The following is a 24,921-nucleotide window of genomic DNA, read 5'->3' as shown; positions in this document are numbered from 1 at the left end:
CCTGGTAGCCCTCACTTCTCTTTGGTAGCCACTTTCCAGCCCACTAGAACTTCAGCTGCTCACTTTATCCTTCTCCTAATACTAATTCTTTTGGGAAGCTGTACACAAAGTGCCACAGCCATTGCTGACAGTAAGATTTGTGCAAGCCCAGGTTTCTTGGCAGCTTTCACATTCCTCACCATCTTAAAATAAGGAATAATTATAAGATGGCAACTATGTAAATAGTAACAATTAAATATTTCCTCATTTCTAGTCACAGCCTTTATAAAACTCTATGTCATTTGGCCTGTTGTAGCTTACATTTGAAATGCATTGCATTTGAAAACTGATGCCTTTAAATAGTTAACTTCTCCAAGTCTTCCAGTTTTTCTTGTTTGCAACTTTAAAGATCTGATACAGAAGTTTTTGCTAAGATGTCTGAACACTGTAAGGTTTCCTTGCCCAGGAATCTTATATATTGTCTATTGGCAAGAGTAACTTACTAGAACTCCTATTGTAAACGTTTTTAAGTGTTCCTGATGTTTATTCTGTAGTGTCACTTTCTGAGATCATTAACTAAATGACGATTCCAAATGATTAATAAGCAGAAGAATCTACTAGTCACGACATTATGCTGACATTATGCTTACTTTTTGGAGCAAGACTATTATCTGGTTTGATAGAATGAGTCAGACATTTGCTTGCTCGTTGCAAGTGGACAAATTAGCGTATGGTCTTCCCTTAATGTGACACAAACATCTATACAGAAACATGTATACTCAGTTTAAAAATTGTCTCTATATGTAACTAAATAGCGAGAATTTTGCATGTAAGTACTTAGCATATATTTGTTATAGAGAACTTGGCTCAGTGGCCATACATATCTGCACAGCGTACATGCTGCTTCTGCACTTCCTTCAGCCTCTTTTCCACTTCCTTCATTTTCTTCCCTTAACTTTCCTCCTGTATGTTTCCCAACCAGGTGCTCAGCCTGTCTTATTTTATGAATACTACTTATAACTTCTTCAGAGTTATTCTTAATGTCAGAAAAAGCAACAAACCATTTTAGAAGATCCACAATCAAGTTAACATTCTACAAAAATACTAAGTTGCACTCAAAATGTAGGCTTACTTTAAGTGTAATAACTTCTGATGTTTCACAAAATTTTGTTTCAAATGTAAAACACTTCCTTAATGTCTTTTCAACCTTAGTACTTAGGGCAAAATATCAGATTCTAAATAACAGGAATATCTTTAATGATCTTACATGTAAAGTAGCATGAACAAGCCTGGCTGGAGCAGAAGGAAATCCTGAATACCTAATCCCAGATACCACAGTTTTAATTTACAATATGATAAATTCTAAAACAGTTGACCTGGTACCTACTTTAACAATGTAGTTCTAAATTTTTTTCACACTTCAGTCACACCAAGTTTCTTTTTATAGAGCCTAGTTTTTGCCTTTCTATTTTACTATAATTTATGTAGAGTTGATTCAATCTGCTAAAACTAACTTTTGGGTTTGCTGGTTTAGACTTTGGAAGACAAATATGCTAAGGCAAGCAGCACTTTTTTGAATGCAACAAACCAAATGCAACACTATTATTTATGTTAAATCTATAATATTTAACAATTGACTTCTTGCAGTTGAATTGGCAATGATTATGGACCGTTTATATGGAGGTGTCTGCTATGCTGGCATTGATACAGACCCAGAGCTGAAGTATCCAAAAGGTGCTGGCAGAGTGGCTTTCTCCAATCAGCAGAGCTATATTGCTGCTATCAGTGCTCGATTTGTCCAGCTCCAACATAATGACATTGATAAACGGGTAAGTAAAATCGCATGGAACATTTATTCCAACAACTGTACAGAAATGAAAAACATCCTTATATTAATACTGTGCTGGAGAAAACTGTAACCCCTGTTCTTCAGGAGACATTTGTTAATTATTTATATGCCTATTTGAACAGCTAAAGTAGAGTGAAAAAAAAGGATCTTAAATAACTGTTTAGCACTAAAACCAGAGAATCGTCATAAGCTCATTTGTTCTTGGCTTTGTTTTGAATTCTGAAGATCAAGCACTACAACTTCCCAGCTTCCTTCTTCTCTTTTAGATGTTCGCTCATTCTGCATCAACAGCTTTTAGTTAGTGGCTACCTCTATAGCTTCTGACATTTCTGCTATTCTTCGGCAACATTTTCTCTAAGTAAGGCTTAAGGTTCTTAAATAGGTTTATCGTAAGTGTAATAGGTAATGCTGACCTCAAAAATCTTGAGAATTATTTAACTAAAACCAAACACCAACAGATGCATGATAGGCAAAAGGGGAGAAAATGAGATGGTTTTGTTGAGTCTAAATGAAATCCTGGTTTCTAAAGGGTTTTTCAAGTATACAGTATAGTTAAGGTATTTACTAAGATGTTAAAAGAAAACATTACTTAATTTCTGAGATTTATTTTTTTTAGACCTTCAGTCTTCATTTCTTTATTACATGTACAAATACCACCTATGTTTTTGAGGACTTTTAGACTTACTCAAAAGAACATACAAAATGTACTGCTGCTATGTATTTTTACAATTGGGATGGCGTATTTGCTACTTAATCTGATATAAATTGTTTCTTAAGCAGTCAGCTTTACAGGTATAGGGTGTGTCTCTGATGTGCAGTATACATTAAAGAAGAAAAATATATATATATATAAAATCAGAACTGAACTTTTTGTCAGATTAGGTGAGGTAATGGACTTATAAATCTTCAAACTATTTTTCTATGGTGCTACTATACCTCATGATTTTAACTAAGACAAAGCTGTTCCTAAATATTTCTGGTCCATTGAATTCTGAAAAATTTTACAGAGACTAAGAAGTTTAATTTTGGAGCCTTAATCACAGTGGTGAACTCTTTGAGATTTATATATCTACCATGCTTAAAAACTTGACATTTTTTCTAAGCTTTAGGATAGAGCCAGAAATGATGCTAGCTGGTAGTTTTTTCCAATGATCCGTACTTTTCCCAGTTTGTTGACTGATAATTTAGGTTTACTTAATTATCTTTTAGTTGTTTTTAAAATAAGTTTATCTGTGAGTCTGAAGAAGTATTAAGTCTCTTAATCCATCCTTAAATACTAGTTCTTAAATCTAATAGATTGAAATCCCTGAATGGTACAGCACACATTCTTGAAATTATTTTACTAGTAACCAACACAAGAAAAAAAGCGTGAGAGAGAATCTATTTCAGACCCTCACAATTAATGCTTTAGAAATGCGAGTGGGGACCTAGAGATGTGCTGGACATTGGACCTGCTTCCTTCCAGTGTCATTTGGAACAGTGCTGTTTTATTTTACACAATGCTTTTAATTTTACTGGTAGGGCATCTGATATGCAGAACGGCAGTTATTCAGACTTGGCACTTACAATACTAATAGTACAGTGTAAAAAAAAAAAAAGGCAAGAAATATAATTCACTATATAAGCTTTACTTCATATGAATGATATTTGTTGAAATGTCATCAGGATAAACTGAAGTAAAATTCAGCATAAAGCTTTTTTGTATAATAGGTTTCTTGTTTTTCAACTTACTATCTCCTTCCGTGTTTAATACTGTATGCGTTTAAGCATAGTTACCAGAATGAAATTTTCCTTGCACTATACAAATTTTGCCAGACTAGCACCTGTGCAGTTACAGCAAAAATCATTTATTATAAAGTATGAGTCTCTCAATTTTTTTAATCTCTTTCAATGTAGTTGACTGTACTTAATCGACTTTATGAATAGCATCATAGAGCCATAAGAATTACACATGCATAAGATAATGAATTCCCCAGCATGAATAAGCACTCAAATTGAAATGTGTAGGTTTGATTCTTAGGAACAGACACACAGGAGAAAACTCGCATGTTGTCAGCTTCTGTAATAGTATTGTTGTAAGTGCCCAGTGAGATATCAAAATACTGCTGTATTTGGCACAAGTGCTTTAGAAACAAAAAGAATTCCAGTCCTAAGATGTCTACAACTGAGTGTAGGACAAAAGTCAGCAGCTCTCCAGCCTATTTGTAATTGATGGCAAGGCCACAGTTGGAACAATATGAAATCTTGCTACATTTCTAGAGCTGAAAATCTTTAGATAGTGATTTTTGCCAGCATAAGGCAACATATTTAATACAAATGCGTTTTATCTTGTTTAATTTGAATTTTCTCTTCATGTATTAGTCTGGTCCGGCATTTTGCTCCTTCCCCCACCCCCCATTAGAAAAAAACAACAACAACAACAACAAACGAAAAACCAACCAAACGAAACAACCAAGAACCTACCACAAACAGCTCTCTGGAAAAAAACAACCACAAACCAACCACCACCAAAAGAACAAAACAACACAACTCTGAAGCTCACCAGACCTCTGAAGCTTAGAAATATGTTTGTTCTTTATAATTTTTCTTCCTAAATGGTGCTCTCTTGCACCCTGCCCCCATAACAACTGTATTCACATTCCTGAAGGTTTCTTAGACAACAGCAAAATCCTTGGAGAGGCTATTTTTACTGTACTTCCATCTTAATACTTACACATACCTAACTTTTCCAAGAAATGTTGAATACTTAGCAAAGCACACCCTTCTTTCTTGAGATTTTTCTGACAAGTGACTGATATGAAAATTTAACTACCAACCTCTTTGTTTTAATCCAGCATCAGCTGAAAACCTTCAACAGACTCAAAAGAATTAAAATTATTTCCTCTGTTCATACTTAGCAAAACTATGTAATCCTCTTACAGTTATTTTTCTTCTTCCTGGTGCAGGTGGAAGTGAAGCCATACGTGCTGGATGATCAGATGTGTGATGAATGCCAGGGCACTCGCTGTGGTGGAAAATTTGCTCCATTCTTTTGTGCCAATGTTACCTGTTTGCAGTATTACTGTGAATACTGCTGGGCAAGCATACACTCTCGTGCTGGGCGAGAGTTCCACAAACCACTGGTAAAGGAGGGAGGTGACCGGCCCCGCCACGTCCCGTTCCGCTGGAGCTGAACGCCAGGCCTCACCCAGCAACAAGTACTGGAGTAGATAAAATCGAGTGAAAAGAGAGCGCTGCCTCAGGGCTTAGTGTTCTGGAAATCTGTGCATTCGTCCTCGACTTTAATGAAGATATGGGTCTTTTTATTACTATTATTATTATTATTTACAGTCACATTACTGAACTCAGTGTCCAGTATAATACAAACCGGCAGAGTGTAACTGTACTGATTTTGCACTTTGATTCACACAAACATCTGCTTGGTACCTTAATTTCCTACACAAGACTTGTCACTAGTGACATTACGTAGACTGCCATTCTCATCAGCCTTTACTGGGTTGATGTGTATGTGATGAAGATTTTTTTATTATAGTTATAATTATTTTTGTTTATAAACTGGAGCATGCACTTATTTTCAGAAATTTAGACTTGCCCCTAGCAGATGACTTACCAAAGGTAATATTCACAAGTAGGTGGCAGATGTAGCAAAAACTTAAACAGATATTCAGCAATTGTTAGTTTGGGTCATTTAGAATAGTAATAACCCTTAAAGAAAATAAGCCTTTAGTTGCTCTCCATTTTGACTTGTAAGGATGATACCTCATAAGCTGGATCAGACTTTTTTCTTTTGTTTTGCTGAGGGTTTTTGTTTGTTTTGTTTAGTTGTGGGTTTTTCTTTTTTCTTTTTTTTTTTTTTTTGTTAGGTCTTTTAGTGTTATGTAAATGTATGCTGCAATAGCTTTTGCTGCTATTAAAATGGTATTACTAATACCATAATACTCTATTCAGGCTAGTGTATCAGTTTAAAAATGAATATGTGATTAAAATAGTGATGGCTGCTGAAAGGAGATCAGTATAGCATACAGAAAAGCTTCCAAGGAAGGTCAATATTTTTTGACTGCATGTTTACTTAATCAGGTTGCTGCATGCAATAAATTTTATATATGTCTAATATAAAACCTGCCCACAATGCACAAATTATGAATCTACGTAGGCTACAAAATACTCAGTAACAAAAAAAAAAAAGGATTACTGACTGGAGGAAGGCATGCCTCAATAAATGTAATGCTTCTGAAATTAGGATCAGCCCATTACAGAATGACCTATATTACCACAGATATAAAAACTAGCTGTAGGATATTCTTAAAACAAATTTGTGGATGGTAGATGAAGTACTTTGCGGTGCTCTGTTATATATCGTGCAATTTATTTTATATAGTAAAGTGATTATGTCTAGTACTGTGATCAAACTTAACTGTTAAAGCCTCTGTATCCAACATTAACACATTTTTTGACAGTTAGTAACAGGTACATAAACAGAAATGAGCTCTTAGTTACAATCTCTCTCCTAATGCTTGCATCTTTTACATAGCTGCAGACCTTGTCCAGAAAACCAAAGAGCTCATGTTAGCGTACATACACTACCGAATAGATAGTCTGTCAAACTAATAAACTAGGCACATTTAAGAAAGTTAGGAAAAAAGTGGTGCTAAAGAAATGTCTGCATATAAAAGTAACATGAGATGTCTGCTCTGTGGATGTGGTGTTATCTCTCTAATCCCTGGATGTATCCTGTGAAGCTTGAATATGATTAAGACCTGCTAACACAGTGGACATTTTTTTAGCATGAACTATGGGGCTGCAGATAGCATATAAATATAAACACACTTGGTATACTAATGATTGTGAGAATGTGTACACTATTTTTTTTCTTTTTCCTCCTTTGTTCTTGTAGTTCTGGGGACAATCTGACTGGATGTGACACCGCATAGTAGATTGAAGTGTTCTGGGTTTTGTTTGTTGTAACGTCCTTGTTTGTGTCTAATTTAGTAAAATGTTTTTCCCAGTGTTTAGTTGCAAGTATTGGCTTTGAAAGGATTTTTTTTTCTGTTTTTGGAGAAAAAAAAAAAAAGAAAAAAGAAAAAGAAAAAATAGTTTTTTACTGGTTTAAAATGCTTATTATAATTACCCTTTTTGAAGTTACCTCTGGGCATTTTGTGATATTGCTTTTTGCAGCCCAGGTGTCTTTTCTGTTTTTTGATTATTTTGTTTGTTTGTTTTGGTTTTTTTCATCTGTACAAGACATTTTGTTATGCACTACTTTTTGTATCTAGACAGTTTTCAACAGTCGGCTGATGATTTTTTTTAAAGAAAAAGGCATGCTTTCTGACTGACATGATCTTTTGCAATACCTCAATTTTGAAATATAGGAAAGAAAATGATATTTTCTAAGTAAGTTTATTCAGAAAAATATATATTAATTTAATTCTGCAAGAAAAATGATTTAACAGATGGGTAACTTTATTTTTTTCATGCTTATTTGAGTTTTTTTGAAAATGAAGAAGTTAGAGCTTTATAACTGTAATATTAAAGATCATAGCTAACCTACAGAAATCTACCTAATTATGTGAAAGAAGTAAACCTTTTTGAAGAACTACCCCTCTTTCATGTAGACAAATACCCCCCAGAGAGAAAGAGAGAGAGAGAAGCAGGAAAACGTACAATATAGCATAACGTTTGATTAAATCTAAAGCAAAATCATCATCAAGAACAGGTGTAAACACAACATCCATTTGGTGCTGAAAGTTGTGAATAGAAGGTGAAAAAATATTTTCCCTTAATTTGTATATTTATAATCAAGTGTGATTATGCACGACTGACCAGAATTGTGAGTTCTTCTGTTTGTATTTTTTTAAAGAGAACTTTTTTAGTTTATTAAATTATGACATGCTCCCTTTTGTTTTGTAAATGAATGTGCCCCTGAGTTGTTAATATGTTATATTAAAAGAGAGTCCTTCAAAACACGTTATTTTTTAAAATATGGAGTTCTGAACTGCAACTTGACTAAGAAGCCCCTGGGTACAACAGGTCCTATTGTGGCCTTTTCTGATGTGAGACTTGAACTAGTCGATTTTTTTGAAGGCTAACCTAACCTCGACTATTTGTTGTTATGTGCAATACTGTTTGTACTGTTTGTATAAAAAAAAAAAAGAAAAATGAAAAGAAAAAAGGCATAAATCTTTATTGCAGATTTATTTTCATTGCAGACTTTAGACATTGTGATTCACTAAAATCATTTTTCTACTGTCAAATATGTACCTTTTCTTCATGCTGGTATTTTTTCAATAGTAATGTAGCCTTTGTACTGAGACAAATTTTCATTGTTATTTTTAGAAAGATTTTTTGCTAAGAAAAAAATTAAACATATTTACATATTTTTCATTTTTATTTCGTATTTTCTTTAAGGAGTGCTTTCTCAACCATTAATATAGTTGTTTCTGGGAGAGACTTTCATATCTGGTCAATGTCATTAATATTATTTTGTATTTTTACTTGGAATAAATTAATTTTATGATGCTAATTCTTTAAAAGTTTATTTTTTTCATTTTCAGTTATTTTTGAAGCTAAAATCTTTGTAATATTGTTACTAAAGTGTCTAGTTTTTTGAAATGCAAAGCTTTATGTATTAACTTGCTGATGTGGTTTACAATAGTGTGGCAATGATGAAAATGGTTGGTTATGTAAAGTGATTGGAAAACTGTAACAAAGAATTGGGCAATAAAATGACAGAATGAAGCAGAAAAAAATGTGATACTTTGAAAAGCCTTTTCCTTTATCAAAATGATTTAGGGAGATAATAGGGATGTCACAGTACCAGTTCGCTGTCTAGATTTATACACCACCAGTGCTGATGAAATACTATTGCTGTTATAATGAACTAAATCTATTGAAACAATGGGTTTTTGACCCTGCCCATTCAGCATAACGCTCCATTACTTTTGTCGTCATGAACTTGAAAAACTTGCTTTTCAATAGTCTTAGATTGAACCTCCTAAAATATATATTCTGCATTGTATTTTGCCACTGTGTTATTTATTAAATTGACCCTTTCCTGCACAACTTACTTCCTGCATATGTTGATGTGGCAGCATGGAACAGACTGTAGGTACCCACATCATTTTCTAATGAAGTTACCACACAGTGTTGGTAGCTGCCTAGCTAATGCAGAATAATGTATGTCCATTCCCCAGTAGCAATGCACTTACATTGCCACCACGTCTGAACATCTGTTCAGCTTCTTTGTCTTTCTCTGTTCTTCTCAGCCTCTCTTGTGTCTGTGTCCTTTTTTTCTTTTGTACTGGCAATACCAAGTGCCAGTATCAAAACACCTTTTGCTTCACCTCCATTTACATCACCCTTGTTTCCCTGTGCAGCCAGAAGAAACCCCTTCCTGAAGCCAGTGACTCTCTGTTCTGGCACCTAAAACAATCCAGACTAAAACTGGTGATGCGTAAACAGGGCATACAATGACTTTCTCTAGACAAAAGAATTACTTCAATGAGTTACTGATGACCTCGTAGACTAACTTATGCTAGAGTGTTAGAGTGGCTCATCTGTAACTTGTGGAAAGATATGTCCAGAGTTGGTCTATTGTGTGTCCTCTGTGTGTTCAGTTCTGTAAGTAATGTATAGACTAGATCAAATAGTGAAGTAAAATTTAGACTCAAATTAGGTACTACTGGTTGGAATGTATGCAAATTGCAAACAAAGGTGATTAAGGAATGAAGAAGGAATGAAAAAATTCCTGCTAAGTGGTACAAAGTTTATGCTTATATTTCTGCCTACATGCTTGTATTTTATAGCCTGCTAGCAAGGCATGGGCTAAAACAAATTGTATTGCAAATATGCAGTTAGCAAATAACTTTGCTAATTTCACTATCTGTTAGAGTAGTAAAAAAAAAAAAATAAAAAATAATAAAAAAAAGCCGCTTAATTGGGAAAAGCTCCCATGTTAATATTTCAGTATTGTGACATCTCTACTTGCAAGGTATGAGTGAAAGATTAGTCACAGATTTGTAGAAATGTCTCTTTTGTTTAATCTGGCTTATATGTAGTTGTTTTTATGCTGGTTTGTACAATGTCAGCTAAACCCTTTTTCTTTTTTTTTTTTCTTTTTTTTTTTTTTTTTAACCAGACAAACTTCCTAATCTCTACTGCTATAGTGTTCTCTCATACCACAGAGTATTTTATATTCATGTTAGTGACTACTCTATACCCCAAATGGGTAGCTGGTCAGAAATCACATTGATCACATAATTCTGACACACTCAAATTTACATCAGAAAAAGTTTAGCAGTAAGAAGAAAACCAGGGTGCTAATAAGAGATAATTTGGGGTCTTTTTTCTTTTTTTTTTCTTTTTTTCCCTGGATGCAGTTCTGTTGGGGTATAAAGTATTAGGTATTTGTAATTTTACTGTCAAAATAATGGACATAACTTTTAGAGCATTCACAGCTAAGATCTCTGTACTTGTTTTTCAACTAATTTTATATGTACTGTATCTTTTATTACATGTTCTCTTAGATTGTTTTTGCTAGTAATTCTAACAAGGCTTCTTCCTTTTTGGCTTGGACTAATGCTTGTATGGAACTGCAGTACTGTGACTAAACATGGAGCTCAATGCTGCTATTGCTTACAACTGCTTAAACTTTGTAGTTTGGACTTTATTTTTTTCTGTAATAACTTATTAAATATAGTTGTATGAAGTACTGATACTTGTCATCCTTTGCACATGCTAAGGAAATCCTGGGATATGAATTATGGGATTGTGAACTACCTAAAAGAAACCCCAGATCTTGTATTGGAAAACCATTTACACTAGATAAAGTTAAGCAAATACACAACATACTCACATGCACAAAGCCTATGTTTTCTAGTAATTTTATAATGTAAGTTTACGGTCCACTTATGTTTTGTCTCTAAAATGGAAAAGCCACCCTTGATAGGGCATTTATTATGCCAAGCCAAAAGTAAATAAAAAATTTATACTATGTAAATATTCCTGACAATGTGGTTTTCCCTCCCAAATGCAGTATTGAGTGCCTTAAAAAAAGGAACTGTTAAATTATTTTCTCTGAATTTGACAAAAATTGTTGGCTTACTTACATTGCACTTTTTAATTAGCAGTTTCACAATGGCTGCAGGCTAAAGATTAGGCTCATCAGTTGTAAAAGAAAAAAGCACAACACCACTATTTTTTAATGGTTTCTATTTTAAGAATAGGGGGCAATTAAAGCTCAGCAATATAGCTGTTTGGAACTCTTAGAATACTTCCTTGAATAAATGTGAATTCTGCTACGTCAGGGCAAGTGAAGACCACAAGAATAGTACATGTTCTATATCACTGCTTTCTTTTGATGTCTACCTAAATGCAGCTCAACAACCCTGCTGGAACTATCAGCACTAGAAATTAGTGGCTGACTTCAATGTATGTGTTCTACTTAAACAGGAACTGCCTATGATTACACTAGAAATTACATGCTGATGAGATTATGTGTGCTGACTAAGTATTGTGCATGCTCCTTTAATGTGCAGAGACCAGTGGCTTGTGTTATGCTATTTTATCCTAACATTACCATGTGCAATAGCTCATATGCATGAAAGAAGAAAGGTTGGATGCCAGAAAATAAACAGGACGCTCAGGCGTGGACTTCACTGATAGTGAATAACCAGAACTCTCAGGAGAATGGTCTACTGACTGTTCTTCCAGAAGCGGATTTACTAGACAGCCATCTGCAATAGGAATTCTAGTAGTAAATACATTTATGAGAATTTGTAGGCTTCTGGTAACTTCAGAGTTAAATTTGAGGAGGGAGTTCTTACAAACACCTTCCAATTAGTGAGTGTTAAACTGCTTGTTGTAGCTTCTGTCCGCACAATGTTCTGAGTCCATCTGGACAAAGTCAATCTGGATTTACCCCTGTCCTCTATTACAAAGAACAATTATGGAAAGGAGAGTAGCCACTCTGGATCTTCTAATCCCCAATCCTTCCATTGCTGTTAAAGTAAGCCATGCCACTTGTAAGGTACTGATACTGACAATTTTCCTTCTTGAGCCGATAGCAGCATTTAACTCAGCCATTGCATTAATTTAATTTCAACCAATACCCTTAAGTACAAAAGGCTGCATGGCCTCTTTTGCTTTTGGCTTGTATGCATTATTTTTGCTAGGCTTAAACTGAACTACCTACCTCTATGACTATTGAAGCTTGTATATTAAACCTATTTAGGCACACTTCTAAACTAAATATTTTTGTACTCAAGGCACCAAAGCAACATGTCACCCCTCACACAGACCTGCAGAAAAGCCAAAGCTTAGCTCTTACAAGCCATAATCCTCCTCAGCAAAAGCTAAACAGCAGGAGCGCAAGGTGAGAATTGTTCCATTCTCTCTCTTAGGGATCAACCAGAGAATGGCTTTTAAAACAAGCAAAGTACTTAACCTGTTATCATAAAAATGTTACTAGCTACTTGCAAAACCCTTATACCACAGGGCAAATTTGCATACACCAGCTGCACACACAAACTATGCCTGTTCAAATGCATTATCTCTCCCCAGTGGCAAGCAAAGGTATGCAAGGTTTATCTTGGGATGACAAACTGTACCTAGAGCAATTTAAGATGGAAACATGATAGAAGTCCAGAAATCTCCCCCTTTTCCTGTTTTGCAAGGAGAAATAAAATACCAGCAAGTATAAAGTCACATGCAGGCCCTTGGCAATAGGTAGGACAGAACTCATGCTGCTTCCCAGTGTGGCCACGCCAGCCATTTCTTGACTAGCATGGTAGGCACTTGGGGGCTAAATTATTAAAACTAGTTATCCATTTGCTACTTTTAGGTGCCTGAGTGACATTTAGTTGCTAACTTCCTAAAATCTCCTCTGAGCTGTTGCCTAGCATTGCTTGGGCCTATGTTTTTGTGAACAGGAAGATTAAAACTGCTTGAGTCTTAATACTTCTAGATTGTTCAGTACCCAAGATCTACGTAGATTCTCACAGTAGTTTCCTGTATTTTTTTTAACCTGCAAGCCTAAACACAGAAAGCACTTGCAAACATATTTATCAGAAGTGTCACATAAAGAAGAAGAAAAGTGTAGTTCTCCTTCTCTATGCAGTAGAGGTTTTTGGTTTGGGTTTGGTTTTTATTTCTTTTTCCAAATTTCTTACACTACGGAGCAAGGCCTAAACTTTTTTGCTCATTGTTGTAGCAACTACATTGAATATTTTGAGACACATACTTCGTCACAACTCAGAAAGGGACAGTTTTACTCTTGAACATGTACACTTGCATCCCTTCATCTGCTGCTTGCAATGACAAAAGGAAAATATCAAACATGAATGAACACAAACAAAAGCATTCCACTCGCCTTAAGAACTTGCTACCTATGTTACAAGATGTAAATACCTTTAGACAACACTCAAACAACATGTCACCTCCATATAACACTCATTTTATGCTGAACACGTTGATTTGAAATCACTTGCTAATCAAAATGGTAAGCAATATCAAAGGCCAAAAGATGCATAAAAGGGACAGAATATTGTTCCCACTAATTCAAAGACACAATTCTGACTTACAGACTTCAGTGGGGTACCACTTCACCAGAAAGTGTTTGAACTTTCACCCAGCTCTCATGAGTTCCAGCTTCACACAAAACATTAATGTTACTCCGGTTACTTTCTTATGTTACAGTCTTATCTAAACATGTTCTAGCTTAGGAAATGCCTAATCATTGCTTTCTACCCACTGATGAACTTAATTGCATCTAATGACCTGCAAGTGCACACTAGCAAATGTGAGGTGAAGTAAGGTGAAGTGAGCAGAAATGGGGAAAGGTTAAGAAGTCCATTTTAATTAACATTTTATCTAGAAAAATTAACGTTTTATCTAGAAAAATTTCTAGCAAAACTTTATCTAGAAAAATTTTTCTAGAAAAATTTCTCTGGCAGAGATAAGTAAGAGTATTTGATACTCATTATAACATAAACTCAGAAACAGCAGAAACCAAGAGCTCCTCCCAAGTGGGTGTCCAAGCCTTTCAATTAGTAAGTCATTCCTTTGCTCTCACCCTCTTAGCCCAAAGAGTCTTGACTTGTTTTATATAAAGTGGAACAACAGAAAGCAAAAGCCTTCCTCCAGCTGTAGGCAGCAAAACACAAGCTAACTCGACTGTCATGATCATGAAATTCTTTTTGTGTTAATCCACCCTCAAAAGCAACTAAATTAGCAAATGTTAAAGCACCTCAGGTATCTCCACACCACATTTACTGTACAGGTGCCTAACCCAAGGACATGGATTATGCTCTAGCCACCACAAACCAGACAACTAGACACACTGATGCTCAAATTCACACCACCTATATAACTTTGAGGATCTGGCTTTGTGACCTTGACCCTTTTTTCCTCCTCTTAGCTGAGATTTGTTTATCTGCTGAAATGTTTACATAAGGTGATTATGTTGTTCCATTCAAAGATGGTAAATATTGATGCTTGACAACAGCAGAAATAATATACTCCAACAAACACCGAACAAAAGCCCTGCCACACAGGAAAATGACAGTAAAGCCTCAAAGTGCTTAAGAACCTGCAACCTAAAATGTGAAACAAGTGATAATGCAAACCACAGACACACAACCCTAAAAGGACAAAAAAACCAAATCCAGAGCTAGAATGTTCTAGCACTTTTCTGTCAAGGGAGTTTACAGGCAGAGCATTACTGTTACTTTATGGCCATGTAATGAAAGCACTACTCCCACAGCCCACACGATATAAGTATGACAAACCATAGCAGTCTCTCTTGCTGATTAAAACAAAATATAAGTCCACAGTTGTGACTCTGGGACACATTTTCCTAATGATCAGCCAGCAATCTGGTAATGCTTTGTTCTGGAAAAATCCCTGAGGCACCAAGAAATTTCACTGCTAAAATTCTTCAGTTACACTACTTCAATCACTGCCCTGAAAAAAAGTTTAATATAGACTATATAGCCAGAAGACAAAAAGAAAAAAAACTACCAATCTAGTCATGAGGAGATATGACTGAGTCTGCAAATCTTTACACCATTATATAACACAGTAACTCTTGTATCTAACTCACTACTGTGTAATGGCTGTTGATAGCTAATCCTCAGTGAGGCTAGATGTAGTACAAGACAAAGAAAAAGGAAAACAAATGCTAAGATATGTGTAATCTCTGCATTTGTCAGACTATTCATGCAAAATATATTGAAAAATCTATCTTAAATTCACACCTATCTTATGAGCCTGGGCTCCATTGTACAGTGTAGAGAGTGTACAGCAGGTGTACAAAGTAAGAGGAAAAGTGGCAAAATGTGGGGAGGATTAATCTCTCTTGCAGTTTAGCCTTTCGTTGACACCAAATTTGAGACATAAAAAAGGGCTGTTCATAGAAAACATATTTCAGTATGTCCTTTGACAGAGCAACCGCAACCCTGAACTGAAGATGCCTGCCTCTGCTGTAAAGTAGGACAACAATTTCTGTTCAGAAAAGGATTTTAAGGAACATCATTTCTGTCTTGTTCTCGATTTCTTGTTTCTGAATGGCATATGAGGCTAGATGGGTGATGGATAATGGCCTTTCTATTGAGGAATGACAACAGAAATAGAACACTATATGAGATTCTCCTTTTGCTCTTTTAAATACTATCCAAACTCATGCTTTCCTAACCCAATTTGCGTACAATTTAGAACTACATTTATAGCAGCTTTTCTGCTCTGGAAACTGCCTTCACTTGCACAAATTATGGTCTCTAGTAATTAATTTGTAAATTATAAACTACAGTATTGCCTCTGAGCCGAACAGTTCGGCCTAAGCCTGCCTGCTTCTGATCCAAATTTCCTAATTTTCACGGATTTTTCACTCTTCACCTATGTTTCTGTCAAGTGTGAAGAGTTCATGGCGACTGGTTGTGTCAGCTCTTTTCGCAGAGAAATTAAGCTGCATACTAAATGCTGCAGGAGCTAATGCAGAGTCAGCAAGTAGCAGTGCCTTTCTATCAGAGAACACTCTGAAATCACGCTCTGAAAGTGGGATGTAACAGAAACAGCATTAGCTAGACATATCAAAAGACTCAAACTAAATCTTTGCCCAATTCCTGAGCCAATTCCAAATACTCTGTCAGATTAGAAATTTGGAGCGGGGGGGGAAGCTGGTCCTCTGTTCTGTGATCCTTGCAGAAACAGGACTGTAAGAACAAACCACTAACCCCAGGAAAGGCAGTCACTGGGCCGCAGAGTCACTCAGCTACAACATGCAAGTTTGGAAAACTTTGTCCTCTCAGCGTCCTAAAGCTCAGGCTGTACAGCTGAGCCAGGTCCGTGTGACTGTGAGTCTGCCCAGCTCCTGATAAAATGAGTTCTCCCTGGCTATCTCCAGCACACACATTGTTTCCCACAGACTCAGCCTGTCATCACCAGCTGTACCACCTGCTTGGACTCCTGGGGCACTTCTACAACTCCTATTACCAAGCCATTTACTTGTAATAGCCTCATCCTGGCAGTAGGACAAGGCAACCAGTGAAGACGCTGCTTCTGTATGGATCTGAAGAACATGATATCCCTTCTGAGGCATCAGAAGGTGACTTTTATCACCTGTGAGTTCCACCACTCCCCATGAGTAGAGTCACAGTCATGCTCTAGGACCCCCATGCCCCACCCCATCCTCGCTCTTAAGTATGAAGAGAAGTCTTAACTGCTAGACTGCACAGCTGAGGAAAGCAGAGAGCCATAACAGGCCGTGCTGTCTGACGCACTCCACAGAGCTATGTGCTCCTATTTGTGCTACAGAAGCTGCACCTCACCTCTTGCTGCTTTGCTTGGAGATATTCGGGCTGCACCTGGGAACAGCTGTGGATTTCCTGACAGAGAAGACACTAGATACAGCTGACAGCACTCCCCAGCTATTCGTGGCTTTTCCCACTGCCTGGAAGAAGAGCTGAAAACGTGAACAGCAGCTAGGATGTAGAGGGGAGAGTGGGGAAAGTCTCTCATTCATTTGGGTTAGGGTGCAGTAAAGTGAAGGAGCCATTTAAAAAAAAAAAATCAGGACAAGGAATAGCATCACAGATTTAAATACATTTCCCTTACCTACAAATGTCCCAAACAGTCCCTCCTCTCCCTAAAGAGTTAAGCAGCTTTACAGTCCCAAACAATATTTATCTCGTATAGGATGGAGCTAATGTAGCTTCATGTTCTAGTTCAACTAGTTCAAAGGAGCTCACACATTTCTTTCACAATCTCAGTGCAAAAGCAATTCAAATTCTAACATGTCTCTTGGTTCCTATTCTGTACTGCCGTATTTAGATTCTGTAAACTTCTGAATTTTGTGGAATAAGTGCCCAACTTTATAAAAGCTTGTGTAAGATTCTGGCAATTAGCTAGGTTGTACTTTCATGAAACCTAGCTAATGAATATCAGCTTCAACAGTACCGAAGGGAGGCCTACAAAACACCTGGAGGGGAACTTTTTACAAGGGCACATAGTGATATGACAAGGGGCAATGACTTTAAGCTGAAACAGGGTATATTTAGGTTAGATATAAGGAAGGAATTCTTCACTGTGAGGGTAGTGAGGCACTGAAACAGGTTGCCTAGAGAAGCTGTGGATGCCCCATCCCTGGTAGCGTTCAAGGACAGGTTGGATAGGGCTTTGAGCAACCTGGTCTAGTGGAAGGTATCCCCGCCCATGGCAGGGGGGTTGGAACTAGATGATCTCCAAGGTCTTTTCCGACCCAAATGGGGATGATTCTATGATTACATTGTTTAGCCTCTCCAAGCTAACCATAGGGTGTTTATTCCCACTAAGTCATCTGTCCAATGCATAAATGATGGTAGCTAAAGCAGATTTGCTGTCTCTGCTGACAGGGCAAAGCAGGCTACCACTTCTCTACTACAAGAGAGTAGAGCAGAAATGCTGTTAAGTTTGGAGGAAGACTCCTGGGAGCCAAGATCTGACCAGCTATAAGAGCCAGAAATTCCCCATTCAGCAATTCACTTAAACGTAAGCCAAACTGACTAGAATTGCTTATGTGCCTAAAATTACATATACACTGAAGTAATTGCCAAACTGTGTCCAATGGCTATATCTGACATGCTGAGCCAAAATATTCCCTACCCCAGTTCATACTGCTGTTTCTGCTCTTGAACCTGCACAAAAACCTGTACGATTAATACACAACTGAAGCCCTTGATTGAAAGGTTATGAAGGACTTAGTGCTAAACATTAAACTATACGTTTGTTGATCTGGATATAGATCGTATAGGTGTATTTGCAGCACATCAAAGACAGATGTAACCTATAAAAAAGAAAAAAGGAGCTGGCCAGCAATCCTTTCAGATTCTCTGGACAGCTGTATCCGTGCTTTCAAAACACACTCTGATGACACCCAGGACAAGCATATTCCAAATCTCACTCCTGAGTGAGGACACAAACCTCAGACTGAAGGGGATTCCTCTGGTTTGTTATCTGTTGAGCCTTTCATCTGCATTTGCTCCTGGCTGCTGTAGTGACATCCCACCGAAATAGTTTCTAAGAATATCATATGCATCACTTAGCATGTCTGCCACATAATTCAGGGCAGAGCACATGGCACAGGGAATTACCTTTCATTTCCATCTGTGGCCCTTAGAAAAGAGAGCTGTTAAATCAAGTTCATTTCAGAGAAAAATCTAATATCTGCCCCTTTTCAAATCAGGCGAGTAGGTGAAAATTCAGGGTTGTCAGATCAAACAGACAGACTGCAGGCAGTGAGACTGCACATAGAGTCAGGATGTTCTCTAGCACAATCCTATTTATGAACAGTGAACATGAATTCCTCCTTCTGTCAGTAGAGAAGAAATAAGTGAAACATAGAGAGAGTGTCAGAGGTCACAGCTGCAAATGCCTTTGAAGGTGAAATTCTTGGTGTGGAAAACCTTAATCATATTTCACTGTAGGGCCAAATTGAAAAAATAAAAAGGATGTAATTAAAAATTAATGTCCAAAGCTGTTCCTGAAAACTCCTACTCAGCTGCTGCATAACCTTGAAGCTGTCTGAACTCTCTGGCTGACTAGACTTGACTAAAGCTGCTTCTGCACAGACCCAGAATTACCTATCCTGGCAAAGCAGAATAGGTTAGTATGTAGTACCTGCCTGAACAGTACCAAAATCCAAGGAGCAAGTGCTCTTATAGACTCTGTTGTACATTTACATTTCACACATTTTATGCTGGCAGGTCCACCATCCACTTCTTGTCACAATTTGTCAGAAGAGTTTCAGTTATACTGACATATTCATAGGTATGAATTCCATGTGACATTCCCACATGTTAAAGAAGGGCAAGATCTCAGCTATGCTGCTGTCTACACCACTTGCTGTTAGCTAGTGAAGTTGCATTGCCAAGTATGAAAGCGTCTAACTGCCCTTGACACTGTGCAGGTTCGGGATTCTCCAACTATCTCACAGCCCATACAGATGCACCTAATTTGCTGGATCTATGAGATATTGCCTCCACCTATATATGCTGCAGGCAAGTGAACAACGGGCCTGCCTTGAGCTCTAATGACCTAGTACTATTTCTTAAATAATTACAATTACTATAAATGCATGTTATTGAACTAGAAGGCGAATTAGAACAGTCCACCATGATGATACCAACAAACTATCTAAACCTGGGCCACTCTCATGATAGAAATATTTTCGCTGATTACAGAGGACATTTCAGCAGCCACAAGTCTTCTGAGTGAAAACACACACACCACAACTTTCATGTTGCATTTGTGGAATAATTAAAAGCTCCTTTTACACCAGAAGTGAGGTGAAGCAAACTGTATATACTCTACCTATACTTAAATGTGCCCTTCTACTACTAGATCAGTCACTGTGTTAACTAAAACCATCTTAGTGGAACTTCCTTTAGCTTTTAAAACAAAGAAATTAAAGGCCAGAGTAATTTCAACAGTGGATTATCTTTGCAGGTGCCTCTCATCACAGCCTGGCACCAAATCAGTGAGAAGGAATTTCTGACTGCACTTATTTTCCACGCTCATGAGATCAGGACTGATTTAAATCAGTGCATGTTCACTTGCTATGTTTTCTGCTGCTGATCACGGTTAAGAGGTTTCCACTCCCAGGATACTTAGCCCTATGTCTCTGCCAGAGTTCCATTCATCTCAGATCTTCATCTAGTTACCACAGAATGTAATTTGACTCTACAAAAAAGTCAACGTTTAAAAAAACAAAAAAAAGATCAACCGGAAGAACTGAGATGACAGGAACTTCTGGAGAGGAAGAAATTATAACACGCAGTCAGACCATTCATCTCTTAACTTAATTTGCCCCTCTCACTGTGCCCTGAAACCAACTACTCAGCCCACATCCTTCAGTCTGCCAGAACTGTGCAAGTATTCTGAACATTTATAATGTTCACAATAATTCCCAGTCTCCTGTTTCAAAGACAATATTAATCAGCAGAGGGGGAAGGACTACAAGAATCCTGCCTTCTCAGGCCAGGCTATGACTTCTCATTCAAAGCCCATGTTGCTAATTCTCTTTGAAAGTATTTATGTTCCAGCAGTGTCTAAAGGGCTCAAAAGTAAAACAGAGCTTTGTTGGGCCTGACATTACATAAAGCACAGAGATAGATTCTGTCCTGAAGTGCTTTCAGTCTAAGTAGGCAAAACAAACAGAGCACATAAAAAGAACAGGAGGACCAAAACTAAGTGACTTGTCTGAGATCATGCAGCAAGTCAGGAATGTGCAAGTCTCACTTGTGTAACCATTATCAATAAGCCCAGCCCTTTTTATGAAAGAAAAAAACTCATCACTGTAGAAAACATTTATTGGTGCCTATTAATTTTTACACTTGACAACTACAAGGACCTAAGAAGCTTTAATTGCTGGTTCTTTCCCACTGTGTAAAGAACCAATGTTGAAAGTCTGATCCCTGTTTGGAGGGACTGGGTTAGGCAGAGGGGGTGGTGCTTGTTTAACATTTAACCGGCTCCGTACCCTCAGCACGAGATTTTATGAGGTCAGTTCTTCAAAGACATAGCTAGGATGTCCAATAAAGCCCACAGCACCATTCAAACAAGCCTTGTACTCAGATAAGCACAATACAAGAGGCTTCTTCTCAGAAATATCCCATTACATACACACTTATTTTCAACTGAGACTGAATTAGTCAAAATCTATTCAGTGTACTTAACACCACAAACTCCTTTGGATTGCAAATCAGATTGTCAAAAGCAGGAAGGTTCACTCAGACATTAGGAACAATTCAGGCATCCAAGCTCACAACAGTTATGACTCAATCTGGCTTGATTTCTGGTAGGTAGATTAAAATGTATTGTTTGTACCAAATAAAGCATGAGTAATAGTATAACCTTTGTCTGCCTCTTGCACTGCACTGTTGCTAGAGCTGTAGGAGACAATCCCTGCTACTGGTGATCCTCACAAAGAGACATTACCTTCAGCTTCCTTCTCATAAAAGACTTTGTGGTGGGATGAGGCCGAGTTCAGCGATGCAGAAGACTGTTCAAATAGCTCTCAGCTTCTCTTTATCTTGACAAGTTCTAAGGTCGATATGGTGAGGTCACTGCTGGATTGTTTCTATTCTTCAAGTTGTTCTGATCCGACCAGTCTATTTAAAAAATGATAACAAAGTGTTCTTATTAGCGCATTTGATGAATTAAATTCTGAAGGATGCACCTCTGACCTCTGCATTAACCTTTTTGTTTGGCTTTATTCTTAGAAGAAGAGCTAACAAGGCTGATCTCCTCACTGCAGGCCAAATCACTGTAAGAGTGTGTTATAATTTCTCTGGCCCAGTGGGCAGGATGCTGTCATCTTTTTGAAGCAACAGGGATATTCTTAATTTACACTGAAAAGAAGCTTAATAGAAATTTGAGTGATGTAATTTTGGGGAAACAAATCCCCTTCTGTTTGTTTTGTTTCTATATCCACTAGACAGTCAAGAGAATATTTTTTAAGAACTGTAGGTAAGTAGCAGCTACATTACCAGGACTTTTTTTTGCATTTTAGCCAAAGGAAGTATTGCTTAACATGCATAAACTGAACAGTCCATGATGCAGAGACACAACTATAGTCTCTCCCACAGAGAAGCATATAATACACCAGACTACAGAGAGCAGCCTTACATACCATCACACTCCCTGCTCCTTATGCAACTTTGATTAGTTTTGCATTGTGGCAGTTTCAGGTTAGAAAGGAGTTCCACACAGACATGCTCAGAGCCTCGTGGGTTGCACTAACATTGCAGAACAAGCACTCTAGTCAGTAAAAAGAAAAATAGAAGGACTGGCATTTCCATTTCCCCCTAATGCTCCATCTGTGCTCTAAAAGAAAAGTACGGAAGTTGTTATCAGGTATTCATGCCCCGGAAGAGAAGTGCTTATTTCTGAATCCAGCTTTGGTTTAGGTGAGACAAAAATACCAAACTGCTCAGAAAGGAAAAATTATAGGCATATGAGAAAGCAGAAGTTAGATGCTCAGAAACACCAAAGTTTGCATAATGAGAGATCTCTGCCAGCATTTTGTAGCTGAAGTTAGCTTACAGGTTTGGACCTTTGTGCTCACCCCCAGTCAAAGGCCAAGATACAGGCTTGTGAGTGGTGAAGGCCATTGTTCCCGACTATCTGTTCTCACTACCACACTTTGTCTAGCTGTATCCTGAATTAGAGCTGAGTAACTTGCTTACCCATTTTAACTCCCAATGAACTCCTCATAGTCCCACTGTTAAGCTTTTTACTATTGTTCTTTCCATTTTAACGAGCTGTGGACTACGTATACCAAGGTGTTAACTGCATCACGGAATGTGTAAAACTGCTTTTGTTCCTGGGAGCAAACTAGCTAACTGAACTCTTGCAGTACGCACTGTAGAGACCTGCTTTTCCCAAGCCTTGGATTGCTGTACCCTTCATTCTCCCCTGAAGCAAAAAGCTGACAATTGTACCATCTATCACTGCATAAAACCAGATTGGCTCATTGCACTTCCTCCTGAAACATAAAGTCTTAGATTTTCTACCTTCCAGAGTTCTATTTTAACAGGATCCACCTACTTCATTTTGTTTTCCCTACTTATGTTTCAGAAATTCAGGTGGCAAGAACACATTTCAGTAATTCAGAATGTCTCCAGGAGTAAAGCAGCACAACTGGACTACTTTGGAAAACATAATTACTGGGTTAGAGTTTTCAATACATCTCTGAAAACATAATCTCTTATAATTTGAGTCCTGATTATGATACCACCTACTAACACATAGAAAGAGTCACCAAAGTGGAACTGCTCTTTAATCTCACCGTGATTAACCCCTGCCACTGGAAATATAAATTCCCTAGCAGCTGTGAGCTAACATTAGAGCAAGGTCAAGGCTGGGTTTTTTTTGTTTGTTTTGTTTTTTTCTTCAAGTGCTGAAGAAAACCAGAAAACCATAGGAGACATAGGAAGCAACATTTTTTTCCACTTTTCCTCTTTTACCATTTCTCAAACACAAGAGTTTGTTTGTTTGTTTCAGAATTTGCTTTTGAAAATTTAAATGCTGAGGGGGAAACTTGTTGCAACAAATTTTGGAGCAACCTTCCTCCCTGTACTTCATGTGCTCTGTCAGATTTATACTACCTCAACTACAAACTCTACACCTTCCATCACTAGGTGCTTCTTAAAATATAATTCCCAGTTCATGAAACATTTGCTGTAGGTCTGCAGAGAATTCACTGATTACATGATCCCAACATCTTTTAGCAACTCAGTAACTAACCTGGACAAATATATGAAAATATCTTCTTTCTTCATATCACGTTTCCCCGCAGGCACTGGCAATTCCACAGTAATTTTTAGCAGTCATCCATGAGAAGCAATGAGGTAGGACTCAGCACTGCCAACTCCCAAATATTTAGGGGAATGTTTCTTGCTCCCCTTCCCTCCCCAGTAAAGCTCTCAGCTGGAATCAACAAGTGTACACAAGGTCTTTGAATTTCCAGCTATAATTTCAGCCCTCTTATGGCCAGATAAAAGTTTGAAAACATGACACTTAATATTTTTATTATTTTGTGAACCACTGTAGTTTACAACTAACATCTGATTCTGGTGGAAGTATGGATTGGGGTATGTGTGGAAACAGCAAAACTTTGCACTCATGCCGTAAAAAACCTTGCATCCATACTATAAAACATATTCCAGGGGATTTCTAAGGTATTGAGTTGTTCTAGTCAAAGATGGATCTCGATGCTTTTCAGCTGCTTTGAATTTCTATAAGTGCTGATATACAAAAAGTCATGATATATGAAGCAAGTATACATTTGAAACATTTCAGTATGCAAGAGAAGATCGGCTTTTGTCACTGTGTCCTCAGCTTCAAACAGTCCTAATTAGCAGCTGTCTCCAATCTTTTAATGACTCTGTAACATCATTTAGTTCTAAAGCCACATGCTGTTCAAATTGTCCTTCCAATTCTAATGCGAGTTAAATTTGGGTTTAACTTCAACTCACCTCCCAAGTTTCTCAGCTGTGAGTAATTCTCACAGCTCAGTGATTTGGCTGGTATTTGTTACCTGTGCCATGCTGCTAAATTCCTCCTACCTGTCCTAACAAGCTCTCTGACTGGGCCAGCTGACAACTGTCTAAACACAAAATCAAAGGGAAAACAGCAACAAACTCTCCTAGGCCACCCAATTAAGGCTGGTGTGAGAAACAGGTTACCTCATCACCCTTTGTAATTTTCAGGGATTAATTAATGGATGTTCGCTGCAGAGGAGTTTATGAGGCAATAAACAGCTTTTGTGGCTGATTAAATGCCTAACCAAAGCTGATAAAGGCATCTAATAATTGCAGAAATAATTTAGTGCCTTGAATACATCTCTGCCACAGATGCAAGTCTTATTACATGGCAGCTCAGCAGCAGACTAAGAAAACAGTGAGACATCTCCTTGCCCCTAGAGACCCTGAATATATAAATATGCAACTCAGCCCCAAATCAGGTTGATCCTCACTTGTCAAGAAACAAACAAAAGGCAGATGAAGATAGTGATTTTGCTGCTCTATGAACACTTCAGCGGCACACATACCAGCTCCTTGGAC

General features: G+C 37.5%; 1 protein-coding gene and 1 long non-coding RNA gene across 21 annotated transcripts in view; one reads left to right on the top strand and one right to left on the bottom strand.

Annotated features, from left to right (window-relative positions):
- CPEB3 (cytoplasmic polyadenylation element binding protein 3) overlaps nucleotides 1-10,535 on the top strand; it is a 138,191-nt gene extending 127,656 nt beyond the window's left edge. For all 20 annotated transcript variants that reach the window (XM_065068367.1, XM_065068363.1, XM_065068365.1 and 17 more), the window contains 2 exons: nucleotides 1,627-1,808; nucleotides 4,774-10,535. In XM_065068367.1, coding sequence (XP_064924439.1) covers nucleotides 1,627-1,808; nucleotides 4,774-5,001 — 410 coding nt within the window. In that variant the 3' untranslated portion in view covers nucleotides 5,002-10,535. The remainder of the gene's footprint in view (nucleotides 1-1,626; nucleotides 1,809-4,773) is intronic.
- On the bottom strand, nucleotides 1,718-24,753 carry LOC135579828 (uncharacterized). Its single transcript, XR_010473627.1, has 3 exons — nucleotides 23,603-24,753; nucleotides 21,293-21,465; nucleotides 1,718-1,843 (listed from the first exon to the last, which is right to left on the bottom strand). It is a non-coding gene; the product is annotated as an uncharacterized LOC135579828 (long non-coding RNA).
- Nucleotides 24,754-24,921: the final 168 nt, after the last annotated feature.

Source organism: Columba livia, chromosome 6 (genome assembly GCF_036013475.1).
Source record: "Columba livia isolate bColLiv1 breed racing homer chromosome 6, bColLiv1.pat.W.v2, whole genome shotgun sequence".
In the NCBI taxonomy this organism is placed as follows: Eukaryota; Metazoa; Chordata; class Aves; order Columbiformes; family Columbidae; genus Columba; species Columba livia.
The sequence above is the reverse complement of the archived record's forward strand: the minus strand, read 5'-3'. Positions and strand labels throughout refer to the sequence as shown.